This window comes from Mastomys coucha, unplaced genomic scaffold (assembly GCF_008632895.1).
Source record: "Mastomys coucha isolate ucsf_1 unplaced genomic scaffold, UCSF_Mcou_1 pScaffold21, whole genome shotgun sequence".
Classification (NCBI taxonomy): Eukaryota; Metazoa; Chordata; class Mammalia; order Rodentia; family Muridae; genus Mastomys; species Mastomys coucha.
The window spans coordinates 47,099,098-47,124,637 of record NW_022196904.1 but is presented as its reverse complement, the minus strand read 5'-3'; the positions used below and the strand labels follow the sequence as shown (position 1 = coordinate 47,124,637).

At 38.8% G+C, this 25,540-nt stretch overlaps 1 protein-coding gene across 1 annotated transcript in view; it reads left to right on the top strand.

Moving 5' to 3' along the window:
- Gabrg3 (gamma-aminobutyric acid type A receptor gamma3 subunit) overlaps positions 1 to 24,601 on the top strand; it is a 644,969-nt gene extending 620,368 nt beyond the window's left edge. The window contains exons 7-10 of the mRNA XM_031386826.1: positions 5,198 to 5,350; positions 10,209 to 10,405; positions 10,651 to 10,710; positions 16,432 to 24,601. Of these exons, the coding sequence (XP_031242686.1) occupies positions 5,198 to 5,350; positions 10,209 to 10,405; positions 10,651 to 10,710; positions 16,432 to 16,713 (692 nt within the window). The 3' untranslated portion in view covers positions 16,714 to 24,601. The remainder of the gene's footprint in view (positions 1 to 5,197; positions 5,351 to 10,208; positions 10,406 to 10,650; positions 10,711 to 16,431) is intronic.
- The last annotated feature ends 939 nt before the right edge of the window (positions 24,602 to 25,540 follow it).

The following is a 25,540-nucleotide window of genomic DNA, read 5'->3' as shown; positions in this document are numbered from 1 at the left end:
TTACACGTAAATAAAGAAAATATCTAAAAGAAAAAAAAAAAAGACTTTTGTCTTTCATCCAATGTACATGCCTTAGTTAGGCTTTATTTGCTGTGAAGAGACAACATGACCAAGGCAACTCTTATAAAGGACAGCATTTAATAGAGGCTGGCTGATATTTTCAGAGGTTTAGTCCATTATCATCACAGCAGGAAGCATCATGTCTGCTTGAAGGCAGACATGATGCTGGTGAAGCAGAGAGCTCTACATCTCGGTCCAAAGGCAGCCAGGAGAAGACTGGTCTTCTGCAACCATCCAGGAGGAGGCTTCTCTCCATCACTGAGTAGAACTTCAGAATATGACCTCAAAGTGCACCCCCACGAGGGCACACTCCCTCCATCAGGACCACACCTAGTAGTGCCATTCCCTGGGCCAAGCACCTTCAAACCACCATGGTGTGTTTTACATCTCTGTCAAACTCATGTTAACTGTAGTTGCATAGACTTATGTCTGGTTCTTCATTTCTTTTCTACTAATTTATGTGTCTGTTTTTGTGCCAGTGTCATGCTGACCCTATTACTATGTCTTTATACTATAATTTGGAATCAGATATGACTTTTGCAGTATTATTTTTGTTCAAGATTGTTCTTGTTATCCTTGGTGTTTTGTACTTCTGCTGGAAGAATGACTGTCTTACCAAGACTTGAAATTGGATCTGACACTTGCATGGGCTGTGAGCTAATATTTTCTGCCAATCTCTTTGCACCAGGGCCCATGGCTTCCTTTCTGGGTGAGGCATTCCTTTTGTCTCCCAACAGTGAGCTGTACCACTGGAGTTCTGCTGAGCTTCACTCAATTCTTTTCACTTCATTTGCCCAGATTACTCCCTAAACTTCAAACCTTTCAGTCACTATTTTTGTGAACTTCCAGAGTTATTAATCTCATTTGAATTTTGAGTATTTTCCTTTATTGGGTCACACAGAACACCATTAAAGTCTGTCATTTTCCTAGAAGTTCCTGATTTGTAATCTTATATTTTGGTTGTGAGCCTAGGTTTAACTGCTGAGCCATCTCTCCAGCCCTTGATTTGTAATCTTAAGTGCTGTTTAATTGTATATTCTATTTATCACATCATCCAGACAGTATCATATTTTCTAATGATTTATTCTTCTAAAAACTTAGACTTGTTAAACTTTCTTACTACATTTATATATAAAAAGATAATATATTATATAAGTATATATTTTTATTTTACATTTATATCACATATAAAAATATAGTATATATTGATACATTTATTACATATAATATAAATATACTTATCTTATAAATTATATATACATATAATTTATTTAAATGTATATATCTTTAAATTTTACTTATAATATATATCACATATAATGAAATATATGATATATATCATATTTTATAAACATATATAGAGAAATATATAAAATGTGTATTACATATAATAAAGTATATTTTTATTATCTAAAACTATAATATGTAATATATATCATATATAAATATATAGAGAGAAATACTTACATATTTCTACATTATTCTGACTCATACATTTTGGATCTGCATGGATCAGAATTGTGTAGTATTGTGATTTCCTCAGGTGAGTAATCTTTGCCTTTATCATCAAGTAGCACTTTTGTTTATTCCTGTCATAGTGCATGTCCTGAAGCCTGATATCTTCAGAAGAGTGACACTAGCTTTTAATTGGCATTGTATCTACTCCCTGTTTTCTAAACTTTTAACTGAATTATGACTTTATATGACGTAGCTTTCACATCTAATAGAGTTCAGTCTTGAATTACAATCTCTGTGTTTAGACCATTAGCATACAATCCAAATACTGATGGATTGGAATAAAGTGTACTGTCCTAGCTTTTATGCACTCCATTAGCTCTGGTTTCTTTTGCTGCTTTAAAATTCAATGAAGCATCTTTGTGCTCCCATTGTATCTTTTCCATTGACTTACTCCTTATAATGATTCTAAAATAGCTTAGCAATTTTTCTAGGACTTATGATACACATTGACCTTCTGAGTTTGTTTCCAGATTGCATTTTACTAATGTGGAACTTCTATAAAGGCCTCTAAACAGCATACCTTCAAAATCTCCCCTGAAGCTCCTTGATAGTTACTGTCTCTTGTACTCTTTCTTGTGTTGTCAGCTAAAATATAAAACCTTAATTTTACCTTGAAGCAGTTATCTTTTAAATCAGTAAATTGAAAGGCTAGTGCTATTTATTGGATTGCTAACACTATTCCCCATGGATGTGAGTATCTGAATAACTCTGATCCTTTGTCTTTGAATTGCTTCTTATGCCAATTTTTTATGAACAAGATGTTGACCTCCCCTGTAATCTCATTTCCCTTTTGAAACCACCAATCTGCTAATGTTCAATGTGTGTATTGTATACATATTTCTTGAGTTTAGAACAAGTGTACAAGTCCCTGGTTCTTCAGACTTCGGAGTGGAAACCAGAATTCTATGCTATTTTTATGTAACATCATTTCATGCTCTTGACCCTTCTCCCAGTTAGGAATCAACACAGAACTATGTGTCTCAGATAACGCAGTTCTAAACATAAATACCTGCAACTTAAACATGCAAGTAAATGGTTGTGTCTAAAGGGGAAAAAATCTGACTAATATTTAAACATCAAAATTTATTTTAGAAGATGACTCAGTAATAACTACTTAGAAATCCATGTAATTATCCTAAAGTTTTTTTCTAGAGCATAATCTGAATGTAATCATATTAGCTGATTAACTTTTTATCTAATTTGATATACTTACATTTTCCTATATTTTACTTATCCTAATACTTCTACTTTAAAGATAAACATGGCTTTGAGCCTGAAGTAAAGCCAGATTTTAGTGAACTTATCACATTCTTTTGTTTAAGATAGGTAATGATTTCATGTTATTTTAAGTGACCATAAAAGAGATCATTCTGAGCTTTAGTGTATCTGGTTTCACTCCCCACTTTCTCTTCTACCAGCTTTAATGTATCTGGTTTTAGGTTGAGGTCTTTGAAACACTTGGACTTGGATTTTGTGCAAAGCGATAGATATGGATCTATTTGCATTCTTCTTCATAAAAACAACAGTTAGACAAGCAACATTTGTTGATTATATAGTTTCCATTGTACAGTTTTGGCTTCTTTATCAAAAAATCTGTTACAGATCTAAACAGAGAACTCTCAACAGAAGAATCTCTAATAATTGCAGAAGCACTTGAAATGTTCAACATCCTTAGTTACCACAGAAATACAAGATTCCATCTTATACCCCTCAGAATGGATAAGTTAAAAACTTTTAGTGGCAGCTCATGCTGGTGAGGATGTGGAGCAAGGGTAACTCCTCTCCATTGCTGGTGAGGGTACAAACTTGTTTAGCCACCTTGGAAATCAATTTGGTGGTTTCTCAGAAAAATAAGAATAGATCTATCTCAAGACTCAGCTATACCACAACTGGGCATATAACCAAAGGATGTCCCATCCTACCACAAGGACACTTGCTCAACTATGTTCATAGCAGCTTTTTTTATAATAGTCAGAAACTGGAAAAGACCTAGATGTCCCTCAACTGAAGAATGTATAAAGAAAATGTCCTAAATTTATACAGTAGAGTATTGCTGAGTTATGAAAAATGACACCATGAAATTTGCAGGCAAATGGATGTAACTAGAAAAAAATCATCCTGAGCAAGGTAACCCAGACCTAGAAAGATAAAAGCAGAATATATTCACTCATAAGTGGATATTAGTCATAATATACAAGCCAATCATACTATAAACCACAGACCCAAAGAAGCTAAGTAACAAGAAAAGCCTAAGGGGGACACTTGAATCTCACTGAGAAAGGGAAGTAGACTAGACATTGGGAACTAGATGGAGGGACAGGGCTGGAAGGTAGGGATGTGAAGAGGGGGAATGAGGTGAGGAGAAGACAGAGTACTTGGAGAGACAACTGAATTTGAGGAACAGATCTCTACAATGAGCTAGAAACCTAGGAATTTGGAAACACCCAGGAATCTATGAGTATGACCATAGCTAAGACTTCAAACAATGGAGGATATAGAGCTATCTACTGTAGCCAGGCAAGACTTCTAATGGAGATTTTGAGATACCAACCCAACCACAAAACCTTAGACACATATTTTGTCCTACCTATAAGATGTGCTGGCATAAAAGATGGAGCAGGATTTGAGGAATGAACCAACCAATGACTAGCCATCCTTGAGAACCACACCATAAGAAGGAACCCACTCCTTATACTTTTAATGATATTCTGTTATACTTGCAAACAGGAGCCTAGCATAACTGTCATCAGAGAGTCTTTGCCTAGCAACTGAAGGAAACTGATGCAGAGATCCACAGCCAAACATTAAATTAAGCTTGGGGAATCCTGTAGAAAATTGGGGTAAATAATTGAAGGAACCAGAGGAGTAAATGACACCACTAGAAAAGATACTTACTGCATCTTGGTATGCCAAGGCTGGTTGATATCTATGGGAGACCTTCCCTTTACAAAGGAGAAGGGGAAGAGGAGTGTAGGAGAGAGAAAGGGTGACAAAGAAATTGGGAAGAGAGGAGGGAGGGGAGCTATGATCAGGATATAAAGTAAATAAAGAACTTAATTTATTAAAAAAATAAAAAGAGGATGTAAAGTAAAAAGAAGACATGGATATGAATAGACACTTCATATAGAGATACATGAGACTTCTTGCAATGGTACACTGGGCCAGAACCAACAACACCATGTGCCATTCTCTAAAAATAATGGAATTATTAAAAATGAAAAACTTAAGTTTAATTTGGCTACTATTGAAAAAAAAGTTTTAGAATGATCCTAGATCTGTTTGAAAGCTGAAGTTTCTTGTGAATCTTGGTATATCATATGCATTATACAGATGGTCTCTGGCAACAATTACTTATCAAACTACCTGCCATTGAGTAGATGTGCATGACTGTCCCCTTACCCATTAACATGCTTTACACTGTCCAGTAAAATGTTTAGAAAGGCACAGACATGGTAGAGTTCAACATCACCACCATTTGATACTTTTTCGAATTGGCATTGCTGTATTTATTGTTTTAACTCAAGTAATTGAGTTTGAAAATTAAATTGTAAGTAATTTCCCTATGTTACTTTAATTCATGAATATAGTCTTGATTTGGGGGCTGTTTATTTTATTATAGGTGACTATGTTGTCATGACTATCTATTTTGAGCTGAGTAGAAGAATGGGGTACTTCACTATCCAGACGTATATCCCCTGCATACTGACTGTGGTTCTGTCCTGGGTGTCATTTTGGATCAAAAAAGATGCAACACCAGCAAGAACAACATTAGGTAAGTTTCAAAAATATTTTTATCCACTATTTTGTGTAGTTTTAGTACAGAAACATTCAAAAATGCCTCCATTTGAAGAGAATTAAAATATAATTGGTTTAAGAGCCATGTGAACCAGGCTAGTTATTTTTAGTATACCGGTTAGGATTTTGTTTCTCTCTCTCTTTTCTAAAGTAAGTTTTATTTTGTAGTAGTATGTATAGAAGCATAGGCAGTTTTCTGCCAAGGAGGTTTCAAATATTTAACTTTCATAAAATTCACTTCCTAGACTGCATAAATTATTCAAATCCTCATTACTGCTTCACTATTAGAGAATGAGTTGTTTCTTAGGATGGGCTTCATATAAGATATGGTGCATTAGCTAAGGATCCAAGGACCATAATGGATAGAAACAGAATCACCCAGCCCCAAGTTAACTTTATTTTAGGCTTATGTCCTGGGGGGTAGGGGCTTAAGGTCTGCCGTGTAACTCTTCTAGTCACCACAGTTTGCCTAGTCATAAGAACTTTTAACTGCCGTGATGCTGGTGCTGTATGATGGAAGGCATTCTCAGCATCCTCTTAGTGTAGATTGCTCTCAGCAGTCACCCACTAACATCAGTGGATTGTTGATTTACTTTAGCCACAGTCAATCTGAAGTCTTAATGTGCATGCTTCCAACTGTTCCCCCTTCCTGTCTCTGAACCAGACTCCCAACCTCACTTTCACAGGGCCTTGGTGCCACCATGAACTCTGAAGCCTCCATCAGGCCTCAGACTTGCTACTTTTCATTTTTCTTTGATGGTTTTGAAAATTTAGATGACAAGAGAAAGAGTTTCACACCATGATCATGGAGCCCTCTGGCTCCTTAAGAGTGACCAGCACGAACATCTACCATTCTTATTTGCAAAATGTCCCACTTTAAAACAACAGGATAACATGTTAGGACATTAAATTCATTTTGAAAATCTGCTACATGATAAATTCTGTCATGATCTCATATGTGACTAATTTCAAAGATCCTCCTAGAGGAGGAATCTGATGTCATACTTTATTTGTTATTTTTATTACTCTAGAACATATAGTTCCCTCATTTATATTTATCTATATATGGCATGTATGAAAAAAATCTTAAATAGATTATTAATAGTTTTTGAAGTGAATGTTCAACTTTCTATCGCCCAAATTCATCACTGAAATCTTATAGATAGAAGATAGATAGATAGGTAGGTAAGTAGATAGATAGATAGATAGATAGATAGATAGATAGATAATATACATACATACATACATACATACACAGTTAGATACATAGATATATGTACATATCTATGTATATGTATAGATACAATTATATATATACACACATATATAATTGTAACTTTTAAACACCAAAACCTGCCCACATTTCTTCTATATAACTTTGAAGGAACAAGAGGTATTTTTTATACTAAATAACAACTAGCATTTACTTATAAATGTTTCTAAGGCACCCACAAAGGTTACCATCATGTAAATGGTAAACATTACAAAAATTGTATTAATAATAGAATATTAATGACTAAAAGATAAATAAGTTTTTATGAGTATGTTAAATAAATAATGTAAGATATCAAAAATCCCAGAGAAGACAACATTAGCTTCTGGTAGAGCACAGATTGCCATAATGCACCTAAGTAGGTCAGCTTTGATTAAGATACAGGTTTGACCAACATTCTGTCTTCTATTCTCAACAATCTGTGGCCAGTTTTGCCTCCTTTCACTGAAAAGAAGTTTTGTTTTGGCAAGCTCCCAGAAGCACCTACATTTTCAAAGTAATATATTTTATTTGAATTATGTATACACGTGTTTTTGTCTGGGTATAGATATGTACAGGTGCACCAAGAGGCTAAAAGGGCATCAGATCCACTTGTCCTACAACAGAAAGGCCCTACTTTATAAAGGAAAAACATGACTTCTGATGTGTGGCTTATATTTTATGTTCAAGAATGAAGACCAGGGTATTGTCAGTATCTAAATATTGAAATTAAAAGCCCTGTCCATTCAAACCCATAGAAAATACACTTGCAAAATCTTGCTCTAGTAAAAATACTTTGAATGAAACAAAAGCTGAAAAACTTATTCCAGAACACCTGAACCTACAAGGAAAAAATACTCAGATTAATTAGATGAATGAAAACAGATACAAAACCAGCTTTTAAAAAAAAAAAGTAGAAATCAGTAGAAATAGTAAAATTCTGATATAATTAATACTAAAAACTGGCTCCTCGGCTAAGTGTGGAAGAATAGACCTGTAATTCTCACAGTAGCAGGAGAATCATAAGGTCAAGGCTAATCTGGATTACATATAAGTTCTGGATAAATCTAAGCAGTTTAGTAAGTACAGAAGAGCTTTACCTCCTGATCCATAAGCATAAGGCAGAGACAGCTAACTAGGAGTGGCATGGCCTTTTGAAACCTCAAGATCTACCTCTAGTGACACATGTCTTCCAACAAGGTCACACCTCCTAACCCTTCCCAAGTAGTTCCACCAACTAGGAGCAAAGTATTCAAACACATGAGTTATTGGGGTCATTCAATCCATCACAAGTAGTGTGACAAATAAAAACATAAAACACAGCAAAAATATAGAGTTCAAACATACATCTACACTACACATATATATATATATACACACATGTAAATATATATGTGTATGTGTGTGTGTGTATGTATGTATCATCTATATAGATAACAGTGCTGTACATGTGCTGGCACAGACTTGCCATACACAAAAAAGATAGTTTTACACAGAACACACTTGGTAAAGCCAAAGCTGTACAATTTCTAAAGGAAAATGTATGAATCTAATATTGGATGAAATAAAAAAAAAATCTCAAACACAAATAGTTTTAATGAAGAAAACAAATATTTGTGACATAAGATATACTTGAATACATATGTAATATTCATTTTTTTGAACATTATACATCAATATGAAGATTTACTAGTTATACATAAGAATATCTTCTCCAATGTAAATCCTTTCCAGTTAGCTTTGGTAAAACTATACAGGGCTACAATAAAATTTTGACTGTACATAGGAGTCTTTGTATTAAAGGTTTCTGGCAAAATGTGTTATAATTACAACAACTTTTAATTACTGTAGATTATCACTTTTATCACAGATGATAAATCCTCAAATATTCAAAACTACAGTCAACAGCCACAGACGATACCATAAACCGTGCCAGTTTTGGGATGGCATAGATGTTAGAATTATCTGAGTAGGCTTCTGATACATCAGCAAGAGTGTGCCTTGATGGGAACACTCGAGGTAAATGAAAAGAGGAGACTGCTTAGCAAGACGGCATCAGTGCAAATACACTGCTAGGATACCAAAAATTGTACTAGGAGACAACTCGCAAAGCATCCTATGGGAAAAGATGTTTGGGCCTCAGTGTAAATCAAGAGCAATTTGAGCCACAAGGAGATAAAATAGACTGAAAATATATGAGCAACTAACTCAACTTAGTACTTGTGAACTGCCAAGGAATAAAATCTAATATTTCTGTTATAGATCTCCCAGAAGAAGAAAATAAGGCTGAAAATATACATTTCCAAGTCATGAAAATGATGGCTAAATATTTCTCCAATTTTTTTCAAAAAACAGACAAATGTGCGTCTTCATGAGGCTAAGTTAATTCAAATCAAGATATAAATCTAAAGCATTTCAAGCTAAGACAAATTACAATCAAACTCAAAAATAGAAAAATCCTTGAAAGTGGAAGAGAAAAAACCATAATCCTGCCCACAAGGCATCACAGGCTGAATGGCAGTGGATTCTCGCTGAAGCCTAAGAGGCAGAATGAAATAGACTCTTGGCCTGAATTCTACAGGCATTGAGAATCTAATGTAGACTGACAATCCCTAACTGTTTAAAAAGAAAATGTTCAGTAAAACTATATTATGACCATAGAAAAGTAAAGAGCAATAGTGTGTCAACATTTTATTGAAAGTAGGATAAGTCCTGTGTACTCACTGGTTACAGGGCCCATTGACATGCTTTACAGAGTGATGTGCACTCAAAGACATCACAGAGACTTCAAGTGCCAACACATGGCCTTAAAGATGTAAATAAAAAAAAATCGAGGAGTTTTACAAGTTGTAACTCATGGAACAGTAGGACGGAAAATGAGACACAAGAAAACAAACTGAACAAATGAGACACAAAATGAAACATGGTGATGTGTTCTAAACATTAGTAACTGTGTGGTGCAAAATACCAGAATATGCCAACTACAACTGATGAATTAGAGTGGAAAAATGTGAATACTGGTCCATGAGTGTTTTCAGGGAAGGCATCTCGGAAAGGGGGAGATGGGGCTGGATAGAGAAGGCAGGAATTTACACAATGGGCAGGAAGAAAGCATGAAGCAGAAGACAGGCATGGAGTACAGAACAGCATAGGATATACAGAAAGGGAATAGGCTGTTATTTCATCTAAAAACACTTCAAAGGTGAAGTGCCAAGTAGTGAATTACTAAAATCTATTAAAATCTATCAATCAGTTATATGTGTTCCTTGATGTAGGATGCTATTAGGTTCCTATGACCCATCGGAAGTTTGACATGCAATTGGGAAATGTGCTGACTGTGCCTCACCTCCTGCTTCAACCCACTCACATGCTGTGGTATTGGTTTCTCCCCTCCTGACCAAGCTGACTGTAGACTGTTCTACCACTGCCAAGTGTCTAGGGGTAACTGCCACCTATCACCTGCCTGAGATGACATTTAGAGTCAAAATCAGAATCTACTTGTTTCTAGATTTGCAAGGCTATTGGCCTTTCAGTCTGGTGTGCTGACCTCTTATAAGTTGACAACTATCTATCTCTTCTGCAGGCATCACCACGGTGCTAACCATGACCACACTCAGCACCATTGCCAGGAAGTCCCTGCCTCGGGTGTCCTATGTCACTGCCATGGACCTCTTTGTGACTGTGTGCTTCTTGTTTGTCTTTGCCGCACTGATGGAGTATGCTACCCTCAACTACTATTCAAGCTGTCGAAAGCCAACCATCAGGAAGAAGAAAACATCGGTGAGTGACAAGAACAGCCAAGGTTTGCTCAGTCGTGCAGGAAGGTAGTTTAAGGTAAATGTGCTCTGAAATGCAATCATCTCCTTAAGGAAAGCAAGATAATCCTGTGGTTGGGACAACGAGATAGGGATACCTCCCATTCCTACGGTGTCAGTGCCTGCTGGTGACAGGGCTAAGAGTGGGCATGCCTTCAAGACTGAAAGGTTCCATGGCCTCTTTCTAATTCTGCTTTCTTTTTTCTACAGTTATTACATCCGGATTCCACAAGATGGATTCCTGATCGAATAAGCCTTCAAGCACCCTCTGTATGTATAGCTTTACAGGTTCCAATACTTCTTAGAACTTTAAGTTTTCATTGAAAGATGTGTTCTTCATAAAGGTGTGCATTGAGTTCAAATGAATGCTGCACTTGATTCTTTAAAATGTTTTATTATTAAGACAACCAAATTATAACAAGTACAAAGTGGGAGAAACATCCTAACCTTGAGACATGAGCACCTTGATGCACCATACATGTTTCTGGCTAGACTATAGATATCCAAGTTCTATGTATTCATGCATACTAAGAAACTAAATGATATATGCTGAGCTATCCCTCCAGTCCAAACTTCTATTAATATTTTAAGTAGCAATCTGCCGGGACTTTACATTAATTGTTGTATATGTTAAATGCCTATAGTTCCATAGTGAGTATACTGGGGACATTAACCTGCACTTTGTAGTGTGTTATTTACTCTTACTTTCACTTCATTGTCATTTCACTATCAAGTTACAGCCACAATATGTTCCTCCTTCCCCTACAAATAGCATGCCTCCATCAATTTCTTTTGAGTACTTTTGAGGTAACATGTGTCTAAATATCAACTCACTTTATGCTCACAAGTAAAATTGAGTATGGAGAAATCAACCCCTATATATGCTAGTGAAAAGGAAACTGGAATGAAATTTCAGTTTCAAACCACTGACCTGGCTACCACTTTCGTCATGTGCCACCTTTACATGGAACTATGACTTTTATTCTTGGCTTGGGTCCTCATACTAATTACACTGAATGCCTCTTGTCACCTGTATATGACAGGTGGCTTCTAAGCTCTTAATGAATGATACGTTGTATTTTGTGCATCTTAACCAATTTTTATAAGGAAAAATATATAATTGTTATATGCATCATGGGGCTTTGGCAGAAGAGTAGTGGGCAAGCATCTTGCCAGCCCTGAGAAACCAGAAAATGCTTCCAATGAGTGTTAGACAAGGCCAAAGAGAAGGGAGGCTTGGGGTGACAGACACCAATCTGAGCTAATAGCCCAAAGCCCCAAGAGTACGTCTTCACACACAGCCAGAGGCCTGAGTGTTGAAGGAAAATATTGATGTCTTTGGTGTAGAAATTATTCTACCAAAAGAAAAGGCAGGATCCTTTAATTCAGAGAAAAGAGAAAATCTTCCCCCAAAAGAAAACCATGAACAAAAAGGAAAGATTGATGACCTAGAAGAAATTATAAAGTCAATTCGCAACGAAAGGTGCTACTGCAGGTAAGAAGACACAACTAAGGCTCACACAGACAAAGAGGAAGGGGTGGAAAAAGCATTGAACTGTTAAAATTCTCACCATTTCAACTCTTATTTTATTTCATTCTCAGAACAAATGCCCTGAACATATGTGTGGTTGGGGCAAGATGTTCACACAGTCCTGCAGGTTAATTCTTTAACTTAAATGCAAGGCTAATGCTTTTCAGAGACATCTGAAAAGCAATGTTCCATGGAGGACATGGGCTGTGTCATACATATGATGAAAGAGAAGGGAGTCAGACACTGGGTGGCCAAGGAAGAAGCACTCATTAAATCTCTTTGAGGCATAGTTTAAAATACTTGAATCAATGGAGCAGGTACATAGAGAAAAGTGTTTGCATGGCACATAATACAGTCATGGATGGCTTGTCCTATCCTAAATTCTAGTTCAGTCTTGTGAAATGGATTCCCATTTCAAATTCCCAAGCCATCAAAACCTGGAGCTCTCCTGACTATTGCACAGAGTGACTGGGTTTCAGCAGCCTGTGCTTCATTCCCCTAAGTTATAACAAGAATTTGAGATTTCTCGTGTCCCAAGAACCTTCTCTGCTGCTTTTCCTGCAACTCCTGAAGTCACCATCTCTAGTGATTTGTCTCTATGCCTAGAGAAACTTCTATGCCCATCCTGGATCAGTGTCTTCCCTCAAGGCCCACAGCCCATATGGACTACATAATACATAGTGTTGAAGAACTGAGTTGGTGAATGTCTGGCTTTAAAATGCCAAAGCACACATGCAAGAAAGGCTTTAATAGAATTATTGTCTAATAAAGATAGATTTTTTTCCAAATGGAGTTTGTCAGAAAGGCATGCATTCCCCAAATGCCCTGAATGAGTGTGGTTTTGATACACACTTGGGCTTCAGAATCATGAGGCTAGAGGGTACACATCCTTACCAGAGATGAACTTGGCCAGTCTTCCACCTCTGCCTATACCTCAGAGCTGTAGAAGCTGCTACACAGTGGTGCTCTGAAAGCTTCTAGTGAACACTGATGTAAATCCTTCTGCTATGACTGGACTCTTCCCAACATACACGTACACACATGCTTCCCATGTTCAAGGCTCCAGAAGGCTTCGTGGAGTAGCTTTGAATGCTCACAGTTCTGTCACTTTGTCCCCATTTGTGATTCCTCACAGACATGAATCTAGCTATCTTAATTAAATTCTACAATTTACTTAAGGTAAAAGTGATTGTCCCTGTAAGGAACATTTATATGGACTCTGGCGAAGCTGAGTGCTTTCTATGTGGCATGGCCTAGACTCTAACAATTCAGGGTGGCCTCATTCTTGGCATTCCTCCTTCCAAGTTCTCCCACATACCTCTTCTTTTTGTTTTCAAATCCATGGCCTCTTTTGTCATTAGCTATTATTATATATATGTATGTAAATGTATATGTATGTATGTATACATATGTGTGTGTGTTTGTGTGTGTATGGGTGTGTATTCCTGGATATAACCTGCTCCGTCTGTATAATGCTAATTGTATATATGTTTCAGGACTGACCATTGGTATTGAAGAACAAATTGGTGTGCTCGGTGTGCTCTTCCTTTGAGGAAACTAGTTCTCCCCACTCTCAACATGTCTTAATGCCTCTTAGGGTTAATACCTCCTGGGCTTTTTACCATTCATTTTGGCATGTCTATAGGTGTTGGCCTGTTCAGCTCTCAGCAGTCATGTTGGTGAGACTTTGTGGGTACAGATTCTGTCATTACTAGGAGACTCAATTACTAACAAACTGCAAGATTATCTGGCTCTTACATTCTTCCTACTCCTCTTTCACAATGATCCCTGAGCCTTAGATTTGTGGATATAGATCCATTTTAGGCTAAGTGACTGCATTTTGATTTGTTGTGGTTTTCTTTTTTATCTTAAATTTAATTTTTATTAGATATTTTCTTTTTTTGTTTGTTTGTTTTGTTTTGTTTTTCGAGACAGGGTTTCTCTGTATAGCCCTAGCTGTCCTGGAACTCACTCTTTAGACCAGGCTGACCTCAAACTCAAAAATCTCCCTGCCTCTGCCTCCCAGGTGCTGGGATTAAAAGCATGCTCTACCACCACCCGGCTGATATTTTCTTTATTTACATTTCAAATGATATCCCCTTTCATGGTTTACCCTCCAAAAAAACCTCATATTCCCTCCCCCCCACCCCTTCTCACCAACCCACCCTCTTCTGCTTACTGGCCCTGGTATTCCCCTACATTGGGGCATAGAACCTTCACAGGACCAAGGGCCTCTCCTACCATTGATGACCAACTAGGCCATCCTCTGCTACATATGCAGTTGGGGCCATGAGTCCCACCACGTGTACTGTTGGTGGTTTAGTCCCTAGGAGATCTGAGGGTACTAGTTAGTTCATATTGTTGTTCGTCCTAAGGGGCTACAAACCCCTTCAGCTCCTTGGGTCCTTTCTCTACCTCCTTCATTGGGGACCCTGTGCTCAGTCCAGTGGTTGGCTGTGAGCCTCTACTTCTGTATTAGTTGAGAACTGGCAGAGCCTCTCAGGAAACAGCTATATCAGGCTCCTGTCACCCAGCACTTTCTGGCATCCACAATAGTGTCTGGGTTTGGTGATTAAATATGGGAAGGATTCCCAGGTGAGGCAGTCTCTGGATTGTCCTTTCTTCAGTTCTATACTAAAGCATCTGTTACAAAGAGAAGTCTCCTTGATGAAGGGTGTGGATATAGATCCATTTTAGGCTAAGTGACTGTATTTTGATTTGTTGACAAGAAAGATAAATATTTAGAATATTGTTAGTGATTATGCCCGTTTAGTTAGCTGGTGGTTGTAGGTTCTCTCCCAAGATCCATGAATTCAGTAGACCTGGCTAGTTGGCTAGGCTTCCAGTAATAAACATGGTTTCTTTCTTGTTGAGCAGACCTTAAGTCCACCAAAATGCGACTCTACTGTTTCATGCCATGTTGTTCATAGTTGTGGTTGATAGACATCACAGCTAAGTAGAACTGTTGGATGCTTTCCCCTTCAGAAGCTCAACTGGCACCTTCTGCTCCCATGAAACCTTGTCATCATGGAGGAGGCCTTCTGGGTAGTTCTAGATCAGGAACTTCTGTGCCTTGCATCTGAAGTACAGTGTATCTTCAGCAGTGGGGACTTACTTTCCATGCCTGGTGGGTAACACAATCTAATAGTTATAGGCTGGATGTTTGATAGCCAGCAACCTTAGTCCAAAAAGTTAAACGAAGGCTTCTTGTGTCTGATATTAGGGGGCTAATCTAGTTTTTAATAAGGGCCTTTCTTTAAAAAATGAAAACCACTAAATTATATTAAGTAAGTCTTTCCAGTTGCCTCCCACTATGTAGTCAGACAAAACAATGCCTCTCCCTAATGGAACTCAGTATAGAGTGTGGGTTATAGCTCTTGAGGGGTTGACAGCTGTCTGAAAACCTAAGGGTTCCACTGGAAACTTCTCAAGATGGCTGATTCCTTCCAGTCCTAAAAAAGAAAAAAAAAAAAAAAACAGCAAGTCTAATTCTCCCTTTTTCTCACACACTGAGTTTTCCAAGACAGGAGAAGAGCTTAGGAGTGGAGAGTATTCAAGCTACACATTTTCAAGCTTTCTTCCTGGGTTACATGCAGTAACAGTGCTTTCTCTACATTTTAGTACATAACATCTGCTCCTGTTTGCTAGTCTGAATAGGTATCACATTTATCTTCCCATGCTATAACATCCATGTGGTTTAATGAGGGGGGCCGTCCAGCAGTCCCTCTCTCCGTGGGTGTTCACGAACTGGGATAATTGAGTACCTGTGGAAACAAGCGGGTGAGGGAGGAGACAAAGAAACCACACCAAGAAGATTTATCAAGGTGCATCTTTACTAGAGAAAAAACGGGTTTATATGGCACAGGCAGAATCGAAACCAAAACAAGTCTTGGTTTTTAGCATAGACGTGATAACAGGGAAACAGCACCCCGGTCTGTATACACAACACCCTTCAGATGTAGTTCTGGCCAGAACAGCTGAGTTTCATTAGTTTCAGTTCTTTTGATGTTCCGAGCTGCGGAAGTCCGAAGTCCTTGTTTGATCTCAGGGGCGGCCGCTGGTGTTTCACGCCACAGGCAGGTGGTCTAAGCCCTGGGCCTGTCATGGCTTTCTTTCGCTTCCGGAACCCGCAATGGGGCAGAGCGGCAGAATACCACAGTTTAACATTAAAGGAACAAATCTATGACGTATTCATATTTGCTACTGGATAACAGAATTGAAACTTGAAATGGCTAATACATTTAGAAAATGTGTTTCCCTCCCTCCCCCAAAACAGCAACATGTTTTTCCTTGTTCACTGAGCTGTAATGGTTCAATGGACAGGATGTGCCCAGGAATGAGTAAGTGTGGGGTGGGCATGACCTGCATCCATCTTGTCTAGTAGCAGACAAAAGTGGTATCTATTGTTCAATGCAGTTCAGGCTGTTCTTATGATTTCTCTGCTATTCTTGTGCCTGCAGAATTATTCTCTCCTGGATATGAGGCCCCCACCACCTGTGATGATCACATTAAACAATTCCATGTACTGGCAGGAATTTGAGGACACCTGTGTCTATGAGTGTCTGGATGGCAAAGACTGCCAGAGCTTCTTCTGCTGCTATGAGGAGTGCAAGTCTGGCTCCTGGAGGAGAGGCCGCATCCACATTGATGTCTCTGAGCTGGACTCCTACTCTCGGGTCTTCTTCCCCACGTCCTTCCTGCTGTTCAACCTGGTCTATTGGGTTGGATACCTATATCTTTAAGTGCTGCTCTGAAGGATGGCTGAAGAGTACTTGATTCATGTTTTTCCTTCCACTGTTCCCAGACAAGTAGTGACCAACCAAAATGTAGCAGGAAAGGACACTACTCCAGTTTGTTGTGTTACCTTTCAGCAGCATGGGAAGTACTGGAAAGTATTCCTTATAAATATTTCACTCACATACACTCACATGTGCACACACACACACACAAAGACACACACAGAGAGGAATTGCATCTTCAAGTGATATTCTTGCTAATCCCTTCTTCAACCAGTAGTTTGATATTTATGAATGGCCTTGGATACAGAAGCTGCCAGTTACCATGCAATGAAACCTGTGAAAGATGCAACCAAATATCCAGAAGTTGTCTTGGACCCTCCCCATTATGTATCTTTTCTTTGCATCCCTTGGTACCAGTGCATACAGGATCTACCTTGGTGGAGATACAATCATGGTGACCTCTCTCTGAGATCCAGCTTAAAGTGCAGTCAGCTTTGGTCCCTTCTGTGAGGCCTGTTTGCTCAGACACTGTGGTCCTAAGCTAGCCTCCCTCTAACTGGCATCCTTCCTGCCTGCCTGAGAGGTGTTCCCATGTATCCACCACAAGTTTCCATTTGTGGGGGGAAAAATGTGATTTTAAAAATTTGTTCCTGAGACCAAGACTGCTTTTTTTCTCTAACAAAGCAGTGTCTTTATTACAGACGGCCAAGCATCAGCCATATTTGTATCCTGGGCCAGTTGTATTTGAATTCAGTATTTCTCAAAGAGCTGTGATTTACAAGACCAAGTCTCAGTCTCAGACAATGAGGATAGCTTATATTATTGTTAGGGATTCGGTAACTGTCTTCACCCTGCAAAAACATGTAATGTGGGTAGGCCTTTGTTTGGAAACTGCATTCTACAGTGTAAAATAACATAAACATTCATGCATTTAATCATGGCCATTAACTTTAAAGCCAACCAACTTTAGATGCCAAAAAAAAAAAAAATGGATGATGGTTATCATCAATTACACATTTTGATGAACAAAATTTGTTTTATACTTTAAAACATGGATGTATAGCAAAATCCCAAAGAAACACCCCCAAAATCAATTCTCTTTTGATATTTTTATAACGCAAAACTATTTTGCTTCTTCATAGTAGTGATTTGCTATGACCAGATGCTCTTCTGCACTTCGGGTCCATGACTCTTTTGAAGCATCCTCTATTGGTGATGCGCACACATGTCCACTCATTAGCAGGGTCTTGGCGCTATTACAGCATCCGCAGTAGCATCCTTGTGTGCTTTTCTCCTACAAAGCTGAATTAATTTTATTGAAAGTCATTCTTTTTTTTCTATTTCTATTGCACATACCATATGACTACTTAGAAAAAGTAAAACATCAGACAAATAGAATATATCCAAGTGCTGACTTCACACAATTTATTAGATGTATTTCAGAAATGATGATGGTATTGAAGAGACCGGCAAAACTGAGACTAGATACTTTTTGCTAATTCTTTCTAGTACTATTGCACACAAAGCAGATGTGAAAACAGGCACACCTCTCAGTTGTAAGGGTAATAATGGCTGTCTGTGTGTGTGTGATATTCACTCTTCTCTTTCTGAGTTTCAACTAACAAACTACTAGTTTGATAGTTACTACATGAGACTCAAGCCAACTGGCTTCTACTTAGAAAATTCAATTTAAAAGAATGAAAATAATAAATACCCATAAAGAATAAGCTGAAAATAGTGGCTTAAATGAAATGTCTCCTCTGTTGAGAGGTTTTGCATCTAGTGCACTAGTTTCTCTGAAGCTCCTTCCTTTGGCAGGCCCACTCTGGAGGTGCCCACAGCACTGAAGATAAAGAGCAAGTGACACATACAATTGCAGACTCTATCAGTTCAGAATTTCTAATCCGATAAAGAATCTCAACCTGTTACATTTTAAAAGTTCTGGGGAAAACTAAATTTTCTAGTCATCTTTTTTTTTCCAAATATTAAAACTTGTAAGCATCTGCTGGAAGGCCTGACTCCCCACTACCTTAGACAAACCCCACAGTTGCCTCTTGTTTCAAAACTTGTCATTGTCATTGTCTCTTGCCCAACCTCAGCCATGCTGATCAAAATGTAGAAAGAGCCAACACGCATGTCAGGAGCCTGCCAATGCCTGTTTCTCAGTAAAGTTCAATCGTCTATGTCAGTCTGAACTCCCAAGATAGATCATTCTAGTACATGAAACAGGAGAGATGTCTGCCCATTGCTCAAGGGCAAAACTAGAGGCTTTGCAAGGTTAAGTTTGAGGAGAGTCTGGTACACTTGGAGGAGAGGGAGAGGTGCACCCCTCCTTAGACACCAGCTCCCCTTAATCAAGAGGTACATGGGTGGGGCACACAAACTCAAGCCTCCTCTGATCTGCCCCATTCTGCTAGTTCCTTTGTGTGTAGAGCTGGGGAATGCTTGGGTAGTGGTCTGAACCACCTGCATTTCAAAGGTGCTACTGTGTTCCTCACTCTTAGAAGCACTCCAGACTGAGGAGACTGAACAAAGATTCCAGATTCCCAACCACTGTGGATTATACGGAAAACTGTGACTGTCTCTCCTTTAAGCTACATCCTGATTGATGGAGAAAAGCTAAAAAGGTGTTTTAGAAAGTAGTAAAATTCAAGCAAAATGCCTCTTCAAAGCCTAGACAGAGTCCCTAGGGTGTCCCAGACACTAGGTGGAGGACAGTGTTAATAAATTAACTCTAAAGTCCAGCTAACACTGCCTCCAATTTGCCCAAAATATGCCTTAAAATAAAACATAAAGCCCCCAAATTTTACATTTTCTGGAAATTTCCACTTCCTGTAGTCACCCGTATTTCATACTAAATTTTACTGTTTTTTTTAAATATACATGGATAAAAATAGGATTTAATTTCTTTCTATGACAACCAAGCATCTTCAAGTTTGCATCAGATAAGATAAAATTGCAGATGTTCAGAGACTCTTCAAACATGGAAATGCTTGTCCTTAATTACAAGCCATTTTCATGTGGGAACCTATGAGTTTATGTCCAAAGATCAGCACTATTCCATACTGTTTTACCTGGTAATATGTTGTTGCAGTTAAAGATGTTTAGATGTGTGTTGTAGCCCTACACAATGCCGCATCTGGAAACACTGGAAGAAAGCCACCTGAATAGAATCCCATTTCATAACAATTGGTCTTGACACAGCTAGGAAGCAGAGGTCCACTCTATCCAAAGGGCTAGAAAACAAAACAGACAACACCTCTGCCTCCTTGGTCATTTTTATCTCACATACCAAACTGAAAGTTTTATTTGAAACTTGGAGAATTGCAACTGGTCCCCGGATGGTGCACTCCTATCCTATCACTTCAGTGCCCTGGAGGCATCACACTTCTTGAATCTGTTTGTAGTTTGCCAACAATTTTTTAGTGTTTTCCTTCTTTTCTTTTAGAGTTAAAAATCATGCAGGTTTTCATTTTAAAAAATAGTAAAATGACTAGAGAGAAACATAGTATATAAATAAGTATATATTGAAATGTTGAATTCCATTTCTACCAATAGATTATTGATTTAGAACTTTAGAACACAATTATATGGAAAAGTCTTTGGAAATAGCAAGTCAGGAAACAGAATGCTAATACACAGAACATGTCTTATTCACAGTTTTCCATGAGCTCCCTTCAAATGGCACTAAGTGGTCTGTGATATCCATTGGGTCTAAGACTATGCAGGACCAGTATACAATTCAAGTTCTCTAAACATGGCCCAAGAACTGAATGTTAACAAAGCTCAAGACAGAGTGGCCCATCTCTGATCCCCCTTCTATTGTAAACGTGGATCAAAACACAACAGGGAGAGCAAACGACCTGTATCTTGAGATGATAAGGTGACAGCTAATACAAACACCTTCCTAGAATAAGAATTTGTTTTGTTTTTTAAATATATTACAGTTTTTGAGCCTTGAAGTTAGGATGTTTCAACGTCCCCCTTTTAAAATTTCTTCAGTTTATAAGATACTAATCCCATAATAAAAGCTTAATTTAATTTTGTTAAGGTTAAAAGAGAAGGTGTTTCTATTCGTTTGCTTCCAAAATGTCTTCTAGTTGAGTGATGCTTTTGTTCTAATATTGCCTGTAAGACTTCTAATCTTCTTTGTTCCTTTTCCTAGAATAAAATCCCCATCTTAACACCAGCTTACATAAATCAGTGCTAAACTCTGAGTTGAACTCAAGTTGGTCATTCAAAAGTTTCCCATGCTTTGAGTTAACAAGGTTTTGTTAGATTATGTAATATGAACCACACACTCATACACACACACACACACACACACACACACACACACACTCCACTTCCAAATTAAGGAAAGGATGATTTTTTTCATGTGATTGAGGCAAATGTAAACTGCTTTGCTAGACCTATTCAGTTAAGCCTCTTTTTTAAGCACTTCATTTTTCACCTCTGTAAACATAGTACAAGGTTCTCCCAGCCCAGGGAACAGCTTGCACAGGGTGATTCAATAGTAGTTACTATGTTAAAGGAAGGCCTCTCTGCAAGGTAGTTTAAACTGAATGGGTAGGGAAGAACAATTGACTTTCAACAACAAAACCTCCCAAAATGAGCTAGCTCCTGTTTTGTTTTGTTCCTTTCTAAATATTTAAAGATACTTCTTTGCATTTCTGCAAACAAGGGCAGTCTGCCACTGTATCCATGTATCTGTATCTGTGATTTCAACCACCATCAAGAATGTCAACCACGTTTGTCTCTATACAAAAAAATGGGCAGGCATTTCTCCTTGTGATTATTTCCCTAAATATAAGAGAGTAACAACAGAGGCTGACATAAAATGTACAATGTGTTAAGCAATGTAAGCCATCCTGCGGTGGTGGACTGTATAGAGAAGAATGCGCACAGTGTCTACACATATGATGCACCACTTTATTCAAAGGACCTGTGCATCTGAGGGTTCTGTTATCCTGAGGGATCCTGGAACCAACCCCCTGCAATGTTGGAGAAGTGCCTGTAATGTTTATATTTCCTATAAAGGACTTAGATTCTGATGTCTCCTGGTTGTCCTGCCCACTGAAGTACCATTTCAATAAGTATACATAATCAAGCCAATGTTCATTTCTTAAATATGCATTTCTTAGATCAGGTGCTCACAACATGGCTATTACAGTCTCTTCTATACATCTTAAAATTATGGTATTGTCCCTAGCTTCCATTCACAAAAGATAGTTCCCATTTACCATTGATCACTGATCATTTTTGAAAACATAAGACTTTATATAATTTACCCTAAAATCACACTATGGAAAAAAAAAAACTTTGACCCTAATCTGTAGCTTTATGAACATTGTGAGAATCAATGTGGACGCTTAAGAGGTCAGGCATGGGCTGAAGTAAGGACAATGTGGGTCACCTTCTGATTTCCTCCTCAAACGGGCTGAGTTCTTAATGAGTCTGCTTCCTGGCACAGCCAGGAGAGTCCTTCTGGTAGGGATATGCCTGCACCTACTGAACAATCTCCCAGGACAGCTGGCTGGATAGGCAATCATAAATGTCCTTGTCAGTTGTCATGAGAGCCCAGACTTGCCTACATTATTTTCTTAAACATTAAGCTGTGCCCTGGTTCACAGGAATTTTCTGGAAAGATTCTCAGACATATTTTAGAAGTCTTCCTACTGTGGAGTTGGTATTGTCAGGAACACGTGGTGACAGCTTTGAAATAATTAGTATTTACTAAAACATATTCTCATCAATAATTTTCCAGGCTTTTAACAGGAATGATTCTTACCAATTCTAAGTTTGTGTGAAGGCCCCCAACACACAGAACCCCACATTGAGAAGACCTAACTACCCATCCCTCTGTCTAACCTTGGCAGTCACAGGTAACCATCAGTTAACTGGCTACATCATTGTGTCCTTGCATTTTCAGCGTTATCTGGAAAAATAAAAATAAAGAACAGAAGAAAGCTAAGAAATAAATCATATCTTCTTAAGTAACATTCTCTATAATTAAAAGCAGAAAATGTACATAACCTTGATGACTAAACTTTCCAATGCTTCCACCAGATATGAAGGAAGAGTATGGCAAGACCTCCCTCATGGTTTTTGTCCATGATCTAGTTTGTAGCTTCCAAGGCAGTACAAAGGTTTTGTGTCTTTTATAAGCTGTGACAAAACGAGGACATGTATTTTTAAAAAATGATGACAAGCTCTTAAAAAGTTTAATTGTAATATTAGAACAGAGTCCAAATGTTTTGTTCTTTCCTTGGAAGTCCATCTGCCCTGGTTCAAGGGCTTCCCAACATTGGAGGAGTGCATTCCACCCAGTATTTATTTCCTGGTTACTTTTCTTCTTTTCATTTTTGCCTTATTGGACACTTTTAGTAATTTTCTTCTAGATACAATTTTGATTGGCTAAGCACTATGTTTTTCTAATGTGGCTACATCTTCAGAAGCTGTAAGTTTTGTTGCCCAAAGAAACCATCACTCCATTTCTCTTCATATCTTTGGGTCTAGGAGTTACTGCAGATCTTGTTGGCATTTTTTACTATAGTCTCTCTAAATATATAGTAGTGAAGTGTTTACTATTGTTTCCCTTTTTTCAGCTTAGAGTAATGATGGAAACACCCCCAACCGCACAATGGCCACTTGTGCTAGTGAGCCAAGTTTACATACTGACATATTTGTGTACAGATACATGTTCTCTTTTAAGCAGCTCCTGGACTCAGCAAGGCTTTGTTTGTTTGTGTTTTCCATGAAAGGCTCTAGAAGAGTGACAATTTTCAGGGACTGACCTGTATCTCGTTTGAAGTGATGGGGTATCGTGTTTACATGCAGTGATGTGTGTTTTTGTGTTTGTATGTACAACGGTAAAACTGAACAACCTATCAATGTGTGCGTTACTCTATCCACTGCCCCAAATTTAGTTGAAACACTTAGGAGCACAGCTTCCTAGTGATAGCATGTTAGCTTAGTAAGCCTCTGGTTAAGGCAAACAGGAAACTGGGAAGACGGGAAACGGAAGTGAGGGGGCCAGGTAGAGTAAGAGACAATCATTGTATTTCCCCCAAATATGGGATCACATCCTTTAAGAAACAAATCAAGATGAGATGCCTCATCAGAAGCTGGTGTGGAGAAGGTGTAAGTACCACCAAGTTACTTGGGTGCCTTGATTATCTGTGTACTGTGACCAGGCTTATCTGATACCCTGATAGTACTTCCTGGAGAGTTATACGGTACACCGGCTTTGCAGTGTTTATTTGGGAAGCCAGGTTCACAGATAAACCTAGGTAGAGCCTGGCTTTAACGTTCAGCTACAGAATATGCAGGTCCATTCTGAGAAGTAAAACTTTCATGGTCCTGGGCCGTGTCCCAGGAAGAAAAGGGTGGAGTTGATTTTCTATCTGCCTGGAGCTCTTCCCACCTACACAGCCTAAGGTAGGCTGATTCCAGAATCCCACAGCATTTTGACATCAGTTCTGAGCAAATGAGGACTGTCGAGGTCATTGGCTGGGAGGAGGGTAACCTGTCCTGTCCAAGTGCTGGCCCCTTAGAGAGCTGGGGTCATGGTCAGTGGCTGGCCTCACACCAGTGATTTGCAAGAGTCCTGGACGTCCTGCTGTCCTCGAGGGCCCCCTTCCCCAGCATAAAACGGTGACTCCCCTGTACCCTGCAACTCGTGGTGTCCTAGTGAAGAGAGGGCGCCCTTGTGCCCAACGTGCCTTGGCGACCCCGGCGGCACTGCGCCCTGCCTTGCACGTCGCGACCCCGCCGAGCCCTCAGGGCCAAACCTAGCCAGAAGCCACCTGAGCCTCGTGGCTGGGTCGCCCTCTGTATTTGTATTTGGATTCCTATGTTTGTACTTCTGATACAAATAAATGCACATGTTGTCAGAAATATTGAAGTGCACCTCCTTCTAGTTTGAGCGGCAACTGGGAGGGCACTGCTGGTACTAAGAATGAGAGACATCAACTGTCCCTCTCAGATATGCATTTCTTGGGAGCCAGATGTATTAGCAGATTCTACAACTGGCCAGGATAGTTATGACCGCCAAGTTAAAAAGGGTTAGTTTTCTGAAGGCAGCTTCTCCCTCCACTCCTGTCAAAGCTAATGTAGGAAAACCCTCAAGCCAATGATGACAAGCAGGAAATTCCAATCCACTGAAGACAAGGCAGCTGAGCCAGCCTCCTGTTCTCACCTGCCCCACAGGAATGGATTCAAAGACAAACGGCCTGGCATTACTAGGAGACACAGGCTCATAGCAAACTACCTGATCATATGGCTCTTCTGCCCTCTTCCACAATGTTCCCCGAGCCTTAGGTGGGGTATTTTTCAGTTATATACATTGCAACTGTGCTCCACAAGGCAACATTTTGATTGTTTGTGATTTTCTGTAGTGATTTCTTCCTGTTGCAAAGAGACATCTCTTTGATGAAGAGTAGACTATACTTATCTGTGGAGATATAAGGACAAATGTTTATAGACTGTTGTTAGGCATTCTGCTGGCCTAGTAAAGTTGTAGGTCCTCCTTTCATATCCATAACTTCTATAGCACTGAGAAATTAGGTAGATATGTAGTACCAGGCTATACCCAGAAGTCTCACCAACATAACTGAGCATGAGCTAAACAATAGATATGCCAAAGTGGATGAGAGAAAGCCTCAAGCCTACATACACACACACGCACACACACACACACACACACACACACACACACACACAACTACAGACAAATAAAGTATGTTGAGATGGGCAAAATAGCCTTCTCCAGAGAAGGACACACCAACTGGTATCAAAAATCAAATGTTCAGCCCAAATATGTACTTAA